General features: G+C 42.2%; 1 protein-coding gene across 4 annotated transcripts in view; it reads left to right on the top strand.

Annotated features, from left to right (window-relative positions):
* LOC133636209 (transmembrane channel-like protein 3) overlaps nucleotides 1-13,785 on the top strand; it is a 143,094-nt gene that overhangs the window by 64,573 nt on the left and 64,736 nt on the right. For all 4 annotated transcript variants that reach the window (XM_062030008.1, XM_062030000.1, XM_062029991.1 and 1 more), the window contains exon 13: nucleotides 10,038-10,292. In XM_062030008.1, coding sequence (XP_061885992.1) covers nucleotides 10,038-10,292 — 255 coding nt within the window. The remainder of the gene's footprint in view (nucleotides 1-10,037; nucleotides 10,293-13,785) is intronic.

Below are 13,785 nucleotides of genomic sequence, written 5' to 3'. Positions count from 1 at the left end.
TCACCCGTATATCACTTAAAAGTGCAGATTCCAACCTTTAAAATACTTTCTATCATTCAAAACTTACGGTAATTTGAAAAAAGCACCACACATCATAATGGCGGCTACAGTATTGATGTTAAAGGCCTATTGAAATTATTTTTTTTAATTTAAACGGGGATAGCAGATCTATTCTATGTGTCATACTTGATCATTTCGCGATATTGCCATATTTTTGCTGAAAGGATTTAGTATAGAACAACGACGATAAAGATCGCAACTTTTGGTATCTGATAAAAAAAAGGCTTGCCCCTACCGGAAGTAGCGTGACGTAGTCAATTGAACATATATGCAAAGTTCCCTATTGTTTACAATGATGGCCGCATGAAGTGAGAGAGATTCGGACCGAGAAAGCGACGATTTCCCCATTAATTTGAGCGAGGATGAAAGATTTGTGGATGAGTAAAGTGCAAGTGAAGGACTAGTGGGGAGTGGAAGATGCTGTGAGAGCCGGGGGTGACCTGATATTCAGCTGGGAATGACTAAAACAGTAAATAAACACAAGACATATATATACTCTATTAGCCACAACACAACCAGGCTTATATTTAATATGCCACAAATTAATCCCACATAAAAACACCTAGGTGTTTGTTATGCTAGCTCCTAGCTACTAGCTACTAGCTCGAGCTAGTTATAGCTCGAGCGGGTAATATGGACGGGATCCCGTATATATAACCCGCCAATACAATTCAAACACCTGCACAACACACACACTCACTCAGCCCAAAGAACCGTTCACCTAACCCAAGGTTCATAAAGCTTATATATTTAACCAAAGTTACGTACATGACACGCACGTACGGGCAAGCAATCAAATGTTTGGAAGCGCGCGGGTGGGACCTGATATTCAGCTGGGAATAACTACAACAGTAAATAAACACAAGACATATATATACTATATTAGCCACAACACAACCAGGCTTATATTTAATATGCCACAAATTAATCCCTCATAACAAACACCTAGGTGTTTGTTATGCTAGCTCCTAGCTACTAACTACTAGCTTGAGCTAGTTATAGCAAGCGATTAAATGTTTGGAAGCGTACTCACGGTATCGCGTCTGCGTCTGTTAACGAAGTCAAAGTCCTCCTGGTAAGAGTCTCTGTTGTCCGAGTTCTTCGATCTTGACTGCATCTTTCGGGAATGTAAACAATGAAACACCGACTGTGTTGTGTTGCTGACTTCCCTCGCAAAATACTCCGCTTCGCACCGACTTTCTTCTTTGCTTGCTCAGCTTCTTTCTCCATAATGCAATGAACAAATTGCAACAGATTCACCAACACAGATGTCCAGAATACTGTGGAATAATGAGATGAAAACAGCTATTCCGTATTGGCTTCAATGGGGAAGCCATACCTGTGTTCTACTGGCTACGTCACACGCATACGTCATCCTCAAAGGCGTTTTGAACCGGAAGTTCCCCGGGAAATTTAAAATTGCACTTTATAAGTTAACCCGGCCGTATTGGCATGTGTTGCAATGTTAAGATTTCATCATTGATACTGTATATAAACTATCAGACTGCGTGGTCGGTAGTAGTGGGTTTCAGTAGGCCTTTAAAGGTTTAAAAAAAATATTTGCAACCGTTCGGCGGGCCGGATTGAAAATCTTAACTGGCCGTATTCAGCCCGTGGGCCGTAATTTGCCCAGGTGTGTCCTAAGGAAATAAGGGGGAGAGTGGAAGCTATGGAAGCTCCTGGGGGCAAAAAATATGCAGTACGGAGCAAGAAGAGAAAAACATATATTTTTTATTTTTTAAATTGTCTGCAACAGAACACTCAAATTTATTAATAACAGCAATTTATCGCCCGGGCCTACCTACTGGGTCCAGGTCTCTGGTCCTAATAAAGGTTAAAGTGTCCCACTGGTTCTGCTTTGTCCTGGAAGAGACCAGCATTCCACAAGTGACCAAAAAATGGTTAAGACCCTTGGCAAGATGTTTGACAGGTCCCTGAAGGACTCAGCTGAAAAAAAAAAAAGAATGACAAAAACATTTTTTGAAAACCTGGATGGACGAGCATGTAATCGGGCTATGAATATTGTTGCCCCTGTTTGTCTACGAGCATCTAACAACAATCGTAGATATATATATGCGGTCCTCTCCAAGGTTTCTCATAGTCATACACAGCGATGTCCCATTGGGGTTGTGAGTTTTTCCTTGCCCTTATGTGGGCTCTGTACCGCGGATGTCGTTGTGGCTTCTGCAGCCCTTTGAGACACTTGTGATTTAGGGCTATAAATAAACATTGATTGATTGATTGAAAAACTCTATCTTAAAGGCCTACTGAAATTATTTTTTATTTATTTAAACGGGAATAGCAGATCCATTCTATGTGTCATACTTGATCATTTCGCTATATTGCCATATTTTTGCTGAAAGGATTTAGTAGAGAAAATCGACGATAAAGTTCGCAACTTTTGCTCGCTGATAAAAAAAAGCCTTGCCTGTACCGGAAGTAGCGTGACGTCACAGGAGCTAGTATTCCTCACAATTCCCCATTGTTTACAATGGAGCGAGAGAGATTCGGACCGAGAAAGTGATGATTACCCCATTAATTTGAGCGAAGATGAAAGATTCATAGATGAGGAACGTTACAGTGAAGGACTTGAGAGACAGTGATGGACGTATCTTTTTTCGCTCTGACCGTAACTTAGGTACAAGCTGGCTCATTGGATTCCACACTCTCCTTTTTTTATTGTGGATCACGGATTTGTATTTTAAACCACCTCGGATACTATATCCTCTTGAAAATGAGAGTCGAGAACGCGAAATGGACATTCAGTGCCTTTTATCTCCACGACAATACATCGGCGAAATGCTTTAGCTACGAGCTAACGTGATAGCATCGTGCTTTAACTGCATATAGAAACAAAAAAATAAACCCCTGACTGGAAGGATAGATAGAAAATCAACAATACTATTAAACCGTGGACATGTAAATACACGGTTAATGCTTTCCAGGCTGGCGAAGATTAACAATGCTGTGCTAACGTCGCCATTGAAGCTAACTTAGCAACCTCACAGAGCTATGCTAAAAACATTAGCTCTCCACCTACGCCAGCCAGCCCTCATCTACTCATCAACACCCGTGCTCACCTGCGTTCCAGCGATCGGCAAAAGGACGAAGGACTTCACCCGATGCGTTTGGCGGCCCGGAGACGTAGGAAGTCATGGTGAGGTCGGCGGCTAGCGCGGCTAGCGCTCCAACAAAGTCCTCCTGGTTGTGTTGCTGTAGTCCGCTGCTAATACACCGATCCCACCTACAACAGTCTTCTTTGCAGCCTTCATTGTTCATTAAACAAATTGCAAAAGATGTCCAGAATACTGTGGAATTATGAAATGAAAACGGAGCTTTTTGTATAGGATTCTACGGGTACCATAACTTCCGTTACTCTGACTTCGTCACGCGCATACGTCATCATACCGCGACGTTTCAGCCGGATATTTCCCGGAAAGTTTTAAATGTCACTTTATAAGTTAACCCGGCCGTATTGGCATGCATTGCAATGTTAAGATTTCATCATTGATATATAAACTATCAGACTGCGTGGTCGGTAGTAGTGGGTTTCAGTAGGCCTTTAACACCCATATTCCACACTGAACGAAAGTTTTGCACACCAAGAAAAAAAAGCAGACCACAGTAATCACATAAGTGTGTTGTAAAGTCTTACAGCTCTGGGTAGAAAAAACCTGTGGCAACACTCCTTCTTTCACTGTGGGTATAACAGTCTGAGGCAGAAGGAGCGACTCAGGGCCTCCACAGTATCGTGCATGGGGTGAGAGGCTTGGACATTATGGATGTCAACTTCTTCAACATCCTTCTGTCAGCCACCTCCTTAATGCTGTCTAGTGGGCAGGCTAGGATGAAGTCAGCTCTCTTAATCAGTTCACCAAGTCTGTTATGGTCTGTGACTGTGCTGCACCCACCCCAGTAAACAATGGCATAGAACACCGCAGAAGCCACCATAGTGACTACGTTTACATGCACTAAATTAGTCCATCCATCCATCCATTTTCTACCGCTTGTCCCTAATTTCTCAATAATTTGGCTCAAATTAAGCATTCTTGAACGCATAGAAACACCTTAATCTGATCAAGTTTTGTGTTTATAAAGTCGGATTAACACACCTAGATTATGTAATTGAAACTCAGATCTCTCAAGTGGGTGTGGGTACTGGAGGGGACCTTCTGTATAGCGCAAGGCCAGCCTCAACGCGTGGAATAAAATCAAAACAGAAAATACAACTGGAATGAAGAGGAGACTGTATATTTGCTTCATGAATTAAACAAAGAACATTTTGAAGTACATCGGTGGGAGAAAAAAAAAATAAAACATTTATTTAAGAAGGTATCTAAGGAAATGAAGAATGCCGGCTTCATTCAACACAGATACGAGTGAGATGATAGAAGAGAATGAAGCTGGTATATTACAAGGCATAGAAGAAAGCGTCCACAAACCTCTTCACGCTGCACACTCCAAACTGGTTAGCAATAACTCTGTATTTCGCACAACTGGCAAGCTTGCACAGAACATTAGCAACCCTCATTTGAAGCGGTACCCGGGCACAAAGAGTATTTTCCTTCCATCCACTCCTTCCATTAATCCAAAGAGTTTATTGAATAAACTTCAAGACATTCCAAAATGTTTTTTCTATTCTCCATCCAAAACAACACCAGTCTTTGTGTCGGACCTGCATCCAGCAACTACTAGACCTTCTTGGTAGTAGTTTCATGTTTGTGGCACAATCTCGGATAATTTCTTGATGCTGTCTGCTATTTAATGTCAGCATAGCCATTAGAGGCGTAATATTTGTAATGTGTGCCAATATTACAGCGGCCATCAGGCACATTAGGTATTGACTTGTGAGGAGCCTTGATTCGATGTGACATCATAGGTGAACCTGAAAAGCAATACATTTATTCGCGCTAAAAGGAAATAAGCACCCCCAAGTGTATGGGAGGCACACGCCATATTAGAGAGTGTGCTTGGACACTGGGACTTCACATTTAGGTATGAAAATACAAAAAACTAACTATTTGAGAAATCAGACTAATTTAGTGCATGGAAACATACTCAGTGTCATAAATAGTGAGCAGTTGTGACCCGCACACTCCAAAGGACCTACGTTTCCTTAATGGGGTTATATTATAATTTTTTTCTGCATTTAAAACACTTTCTTCTGGTCTACATAACATGTAATGGTGGTTATTTGGTCAATATTTTGCATAGATTTTGTTTTACAAACCATCTTTAAACCACCTTCTGATCGTCTCTTCAGGATGAAGCGTTTTGTGGGCGGTCTTATTTATGTGCCTCCACTTTGACTGCGTATTCCCCCCATCAGCCATGTTGTAGTTTTTAGCGCTTCCATACTGAATCTACTAACAGATATAAGTTACAACTATACGCTACTTTGTATTACAAGTGCCAAAAGGGCTAGTTACCAATTGGAAAAAAGTCACAAATTGGGCAATTTCCAAACAGCTCGTTTGGAGAAACGGTGAAGGATGGCAAGATTGTTTTATAAATATCTCCGCAATGCCTACATTTTTTATTTCAAATTTTCAGGACTTACACAGATTTCAAATATACAAAAACAGGTACCAATTGGTAAGAAACGTTGTTTTTGCATAATAAGTCGCCTTTGAGAGGTATAGGTGACTTTGGCCCTTCTTGTACAGGATGTCCAGCCTATTGTTGACGTGAATACCCAGGTATTTTAATGAGTCCACTATTTATAGCTCTGATCTCTAGATGTTCACCGGTGTGGGTGGTGGAGCTGACCACCGGAAGTCAATAACAAGCTCTTTCTCTGTCAACGAAACCTGAGATTACTTCCTAGTATTCCTGCTCGCTCCTCGCAGACACACATCCAACCAGTGCAGGGTCATCCGAGAACTTCTGCAGATGCAGCGGTTGGAATTGGGCCTGAAGTCTGAGGTATAGCACATGAACAAGTAAAGTGAAGGCAACAACCTTTGGGGAGCCCCTGTGCTGCAAATGACCACAGCTAAAGAACAGTCACACAGCCTCACATAGTGCAGTCTGTCGATGAGGTAGTTGTTGGTCAACTCCCGGTTCTTCCAGTTTCACCCATAGCTGTGCTGGCTGGATGGTATTGAAAGCGCTGTAGAAGTCAAAGAACACAACTCTCAACACAATTCTCATGGTTTCCATGGGGGTGAGGGTCCGATGCTGCAGGTAGATGATGGCATTGGACAGTAAGCAAACTGCAAAGGGTTCATTTCTGACAATGTCTGTGGGCGAAGGTGGCCGAGGATGATCCGGTCCATGGTCTTCATGAGGTCGTAGGTCAGGGCAACAGATCTTAAGTGTTTTGGCTTCCAGAAGGTGAAGACTTTTTCCTGGCCGAGGCTCAGCTTAAATATTCACTGGACCACACATTCCCTGAGTAGCCGGGAACTGATGTCATCTGGGCTTGTGGGTTGTGGTGGGCTGGCTAGGTGGCGAGGATCGGGGAGGTGTGGACCATGCTGAGGTGTGACCGGCTGGGGGTGGTGTGGAGTGGGGGTTGGATGTGATTGAAAAGAGATTCAGTTTGTTGGCCCACTCTTGGTCAACAGAAGCTTGAATAGAATACAATAGAATAGAAAGTACTTTATTGATCCCTGGGGGAAATTCAGCACCACAGTTCGCTCACAATAGACAATAGGTCTATTGGTAGGGATGATGTTTGTTAAGAAATTATCGATTTCGATGCAATTATCGAATCCTCTTATCGAACCGATTCCTTATCGATTTTCTTATCGAATCCAGATAGGTTGTTGTATATGGAAAAAATCACACAATACTTGGTTTGACAAAAGCTCACTTTTATTTTTTAAGAAAAAAATAAAAAATAAAAATATTGACTGTTGTTACCCCGAAATATTTTTTAAGAAAATAAATAAATATTGACTGTTAGTGCCCCTTTAAAAGCCTACTGAAATGAGATTTTCGTATTTAAACGGGGATAGCAGATCCATTCTATGTGTCATACTTGATCTTTTCGCGATATTGCCATATTTTTGCTGAAAGGATTTAGTAGAGAACATCGACGATAAAGTTTGCAACTTTTGGTCGCTGATAAAAAAGTCTTGCCTGTACCGGAAGTAGCGTGACGTCACAGGTTGTGGAGCTCCTCACATCTGCACATTGTTTACAATCATGGCCACAAGCAGCGAGAGCGATTCGGACAGAGAAAGCGACGATTTCCCCATTAACTTGAGCGAGGATGAAAGATTTGTGGATAAGGAAAGTGAGAGTGAAGGACTAGAGGGCAGTGGAAGCAATTCAGATAGGGAAGATGCTGTGAGAGGCGGGTGGGACCTGATATTCAGCTGGGAATGACTAAAACAGTAAATAAACACAAGACATATATATACTCTATTAGCCACAACACAACCAGGCTTATATTTAATATGCCACAAATGAATCCCGCATAACAAACACCTCCCCCCTCCCGTCCATATAACCCGCCAATACAAATCAAACACCCGCACAACACACTCAATCCCACAGCCCAAAGCACCGTTCACCTCCCCAAAGTTCATACAGCACATATGTTTCCCCAAAGTTACGTACGTGACATGCACATAGCGGCACGCACGTACGGGCAAGCGATCAAATGTTTGGAAGCCGCACCTGCGTACTCACGGTAGCGCGTATCCAACTCAAAGTCCTCCTGGTAAGAGTCTCTGTTGTCCCAGTTCCCCACAGGCCAATGGTAAAGCTTGACTGTCATCATTTGGGAATGTAAAAAATGAAACACCGGCTACGACGTAGCCGCTACGTGTTTGTGTTGCTGCAGCCGGCCGCTAATATACTGCTTCCCACCTACAGCTTTCTTCTTTGCTATCTCCATTGTTCATTAAACTAATTGCAAAAGATTCACCAACACAGATGTCCAGAATACTGTGGAATTTTGCGATGAAAACAGACGACTTAATAGCTGGCCACAATGCTGTCCCAAAATGTCCGCTACAATCCGTGATGTCACGTGCAAACGTCATCATACCGAGACGTTTTCAGCAGGATATTTCGCGGGAAATTTAAAATTGCACTTTACTAATCTAACCCGGCCGTATTGGCATGTTTTGCAATGTTAAGATTTCATCATTGATATATAAACTATCAGACTGCGTGGTCGGTAGTAGTGGGTTTCAGTAGGCCTTTAAGTGGGCCACATAAGAAAAATAAATGCAGGGAAAATCCTGCATTCATTTGTATTGTACAGCACTTTAACATTTGAAACAAATCTGAGTAATGGTGTTGTTTACTTTTTAATAATAATAATAATACCTGGGATTTATATAGCGCTTTTCTAAGTACCCAAAGTCGCTTTACATGTTAAAAACCCATCATTCATTCACACCTTTTTGCTCCATTACATGTCATCAAAATACAATTATTAACCTACTTGTATTTGTCTGTGTTCACCAAGTTGAAGGGGAGGAGATTTTTCACCATCATTCTCGTTAGCTTGCGAGTAATGTTGTTACTCTCCTCCTCACTCATCTTGCTGCGCTCTGCGTTATACCTCGCCATGGTAAATGGGTTAACGCTCTGTGTTACAGAGCAAACACTGCCCTGGTCACTCTGGCTGTCATGAATGTCATCATCTGAAATACGATAACGTTAACATTATCTTAATTCACATCTTGCAAGCACTAGTTTATTAGACAGACCTGCACACTCTGGAGTGGTGTAGGCTACAAGATACCGTTAACGTTATCGGACACATACAAAAAGGCTAACGTTAACGTTACCGTTAGCCACTGACTATGCTTAGGTAACGTTAGTCTAGCTAACATTACTGCAGTCCTGGTTGACATAAGAGGTAACGTTATTTTAGCCTAAAGGCTACAAGTGAGCAGATATGGAAATTAACCGGCAACAGTTAACGTTAGTTACTCACCGGCACTATGACTGGGACTGCAGGTTGAAGCAGAAGAAGAGGGGCGTGCTTCGTCATCTCTGTCGCTGCTTCTCCACGACACCTTTCTCTAACCTTCAGGTTATATACGGCCTGAACATGTTTCAACATGTTTGTTGTACTGCTCCCCTTACAGGAAAGCAAAGCCTGGCAATAATTGCAGATAGCCATTTCCTCGTTGTATTTCTTAGTAAAGTGAAGCCATGCTTTGGAGCATTTTTTCCGGTCCATTGTTGTTGCTGCTTCTGTATCTGCCGCCGAATGACTGAGCTACGTCTTTCCTGTGACTTGCCACAGGACATTTCCTGTGACACGGGATTCGTTCCCAGGGATTCGAATAAAGAACCAAATCTTTTTCTTTACTATAGTGGCTTCAATAACGGGTACTGATTCTCAAAAAGGGATTGGAATCCATGGAATCGGTTCTTTTCTTATCGAACAATCGGGAGAACCGGTTTTCGAACATCATCCCTATCTATTGGTGACCACTTCCACCTCTTATATGACTGAAATATTTTTCAGGCTGATCCACACTTCATGGATGTTATTTTGCTCCAACCGTTGTTCCAGTTTTTGCTTGTAGTCATTCTTACACCTCCTGATCTTATATTTAGGATCCCGCTGGACTCTTCTCACCTTTTTCTTGCCCTCTTTTTCTCACTCAGTCAGGCCTTTAGCTCAGTGGTAACCCAGGGTTTATTGTTGGAAAAACACTACACCAACTTGAAGGGCACAGTGTTTTCTATACTGGAGTTTATGTAGCATGTGATGCACAATGTCACAGTAGCACCAGAAGGTGTATTCAAACGCTCACATTTTTTTTTCAGTATTTTTACATTATGTCTCTGGTACATTAAAGTTACCATAAAAATAATGTACGGTCTATATCTTTGTTAGGGATAAATTTGCAAAATCTGCCAATACCTTTTTTCTTCACATTATATGCAGTCGTCAATCAAAGTCAATACCATTTTATTTTTTTAAAGATGTATTTTTAATGCTGCAATAGAATTATGCTAGTCAAAAATGAATATTTGTGTTTCTGTTTATTTCTCAGATCTTGGTTGCCCCAGCAAACTGGTCTGACACTAGCTCCTACTTAGCTACAATCTCCCAGCCTGCTGTGGACAGCCTGTCAACCCTGGTGTCTGATATTTCACAACGCAACAGCACCATCGCAACCACTGTCATGCTGTTAAATGTGACAAACAACAGCAAGAACGGCTCAGTGACCTTATCCAATCAGACCACTCAGTTTGGAAAAAACGCTCGCTCGCAGCAGGACCAGTGCTGGGAGACCTACGTTGGGCAGGTTACTTTATTTACCAACAATATTAATACAGTGGTACCTCGGTTAACATCAAAAAGAAAGTAACATCATTAATCAAAACATACGTTAATCGAAGCAAGTTTTCCCAAAGCAAAACAATGTAAAATCCAAGTATGTTCCATACCCAAATATGTTCACACATAATTTTAGAACAGTTACAGCTTAACATGTAGAAAACAATAAATGATAAATGGGTTATACTTGTATAGTGCTTTTCTACCTTCAAGGTACTCAAAGCGCTTTGACAGTATTTCCACATTCACCCATTCACACACAGATAGCGGGAGCTGCCATGCAAGGCGCTAACCAACATCCATCAGGAGCAAGGGTGAAGTGTCTTGCCCAAGGACACAACGGACGTGACTAGGATGGTAGAAGGTGGGGATTGAACCCCAGTAACCAGCAACCCTCCGATTGCTGCACGGCCACTCTACCAACTTCGCCACGCCGCCCCTTGACAAAAAAACTATAAATGGCGAATGAGAAGGACAAATTAACATTTAATATCATTTTTATCTTCATGAAACAGTCTGTAGACGGACACTGTAAGATGGAAGAAATGGAGGGGTTGAGAGTGGAAAGGTAAACCAACTTCCAAAAACAACTCCTTAGCATATTCAGTCGTTTTGGTCTCTTTTTTGTAAATACTTTATTTCATTTTGCAACATTAGGGTCCTCAAATTGCTTATTCTTAACCAAGTTGGTACTTATTGTTGATGTAGACTTCCTGCACATCCTAGCAAGATCGACTCCAATGCCAACTTTTGCAATTATATTCTTTTGGAATTCAATAATAGTTCACAGACCCTCTTTGACAAACTACTGGCACTCAAAAACATTTTTGGTCCCATTTTTTTATTTTGTTATGAATCAGTCGCTCTCCATGAAAAAAGCACAGTCAGCAGTGACAAGTTCCCAAATAAATGTGTCTTACAGGACTGCCGTGTATTGCAAGATTTTTTTTTGGGCATGTGATTTAAGATGGCTGAATAAACAAGACATGATGTCAACACACAAATATAAAATACAAATTTATTACATGCAATATTGGATGCTAACTGAAAAAAACACTTTAACTTGGAAAAAATGTTTGTCTTTAACCAAAAATGTTACTTGGGCAATCGTTACCTGAGGTATCACTGTACAACAATCCAATGTTTTGTGTTGTATAGGAACTGCCTATGATTGACTAGTCATCAGTCCAGAGTGTCCTTAATCTTTTTCCTTAATTCAGGTAGGAGACCCCAGTTTCCCTGTGATCGGAAGCAGGATAAACAGTATAACAAGTGCATGGATACACAGTTAAGAATTTAAGACAAATATAGCATATCTAATGGAGAAAAAATATTTGCCTCCTCATTGATTTTGTAACAGATATTTTAAATATAATATTTTTCAATTTCTGTACAGCTTATTCTATATCTTCAATGTTTGTTTAGGTTAAAACAAAGCATCCCATAACTTGAAAATTTAGACCCCCTCAATCCTCCTGTCTTCTCCTAAGTTTTATACCTGTAAGCCCAAATCCACATGTAACTGCTTTTAGGTAAAATTGGTGTATCAAATGGATCTGCAAAAAATATGTTTTGAGCCCGTTATCCGTTTTCCATTTTCTAATTGTGCACAAAACTGTAAATCAGAAAAACGATTACAGGTAACTATTAGTTTTTTATTTTGGGTTTGAAAACTAATTAAAAAAATAAAAGTTGTTTCGTCTTTTTAGTTTTGAAATTATATTGAAAAATAAATAGAACAGAATATAGATTGACCTTGATGTCAGTAAGCTGAGCTGCTTTTTTGAGCCTGGCATGGTACTACTGCGGGTTCATCAAAGTCTTTGCCACCATCGCCTGTTCTCTGCATAGACTGACACCGAAAGGACGACCGTTCCAGTGGATCGAGGACTGTGATCGCGCCTTTTCCTGTCTCAATTTGGTGCTCGTAGAGGTTACAGCGCTGGCCTACCCTGACCTCTAACTACCGTTTATGATTGACACCAACGCAAGCAACGTTAGCCTTGGAATGATCTTTGCCTACTATAGCCACACCCCAAACACAATTACTGTGTCACAGGTAAAGAATTGTTGGCTTTCGTCCTGGCCCTTGGCAGTTCCTCCCCTACCTGTACGAAAATAAATTAATCCTGCACACAGATTATGCCTCGCTCACCTGTCTCCTCAACTTCAAAGAACTCAAAGGGCAACTGGCCAGATTGAGATGATGCAGGATTACAATTTTCAAGTCTGCCACCAACCAGGGTGCCAACAGTCAAATGTCGATGCCCTGTCCAGGCATCTCTGCAAACATTGTCAACTTTACCAGTGGCTGGAGGAACGAAACACGGCAGCCTCGAAGACAACAGCCCTGTGAGAGTTGTCTGCTGGCAGAGACAATGCTCCCACTGGTGGCGCAGGTAACCCAAGAGACGACAAAACAGAGCATAGATGAAGTTTAACTGGCACAGCTGCAACGCAAGCGGAGAGCCAATGCAGTAATCGGCTGTGTTGGAGAGTGGGTGGAGTTAAGCCAGCGAGCGGCATGGGCTACTATCTCTGTGCTGGTCCCCAAAACAAAAGCCCTCCACTTGCAATGGTTCAGCCTCGTCATACTGCTGCTGGAATAACCCGACAGGCAACCTCCAGCTCCTCGTACCCCTCAACCTGAGGACGTAGGTGCTCCAGCTGGTTCCCGGCTTGACAGGGACAAGCCATTCTGGCGTCACCAAGACTACGGCACTTCCACTACAGTTTATATGAGCCAAGAGGTTGCCAGGATGTGGAGTTGTTGACACCTGCACTGCTCAGAAGGGACCCACCAGGTGCTTGCATGCCTCCCAGCAATTCTACCAGGTGCGGGCACCTATGAACTGAGTGGCAGTTAATATCTTAGTCCTCTTTCTGGTCACTGAGCAAGGGAACCGCTATATCCTGGTAGCAATAGACTACTACGGCAGACTGAGTGACTGACTATGGGTGGTGCACCACGTGTCCTGCCAGGCTCTTGAAGACGCTGGCTTCCACCAGAAAAGGGCCTACGACACTCACCGCAGAGGTGAGGACTTTGTCCCGGGATGACAGGTGTGGGTCTACAGCTCGGAAAGGAAGAAGGGACTGTCACCCTAGCTGACGAACCATTGGGTGGGACTGTGCACTGTCCTCGAATAATGGTGGATGAGTGGTATACCGGGTGTGGTTGCGTAACCGGGTGGGGTCCTCCACCGTGACTAGCTAGCCCCATTCCAGCCCCTAATTTATAGGTGTGACCCCTGATCGGTCAAAGGTGGTATGTCGATTCTTAGAGCTCTTGCTGACCACCTTCGTCACAGTGGAGGTAATTTTCACCTGCCAATTACAGTAGGATTCTGATAGCTAAATGGTGGTAGAATTGAATACAGATCCAGAATGCAGTGGAATGCTATTAAGAATAACATTATTTTAATAGGAGCTAATTAATTATTATTTGTTTTGTGTCCAGC

Source organism: Entelurus aequoreus, linkage group LG02, assembly GCF_033978785.1.
Source record: "Entelurus aequoreus isolate RoL-2023_Sb linkage group LG02, RoL_Eaeq_v1.1, whole genome shotgun sequence".
NCBI classification, from domain to species: domain Eukaryota; kingdom Metazoa; phylum Chordata; class Actinopteri; order Syngnathiformes; family Syngnathidae; genus Entelurus; species Entelurus aequoreus.
The sequence above is the reverse complement of the archived record's forward strand: the minus strand, read 5'-3'. Positions and strand labels throughout refer to the sequence as shown.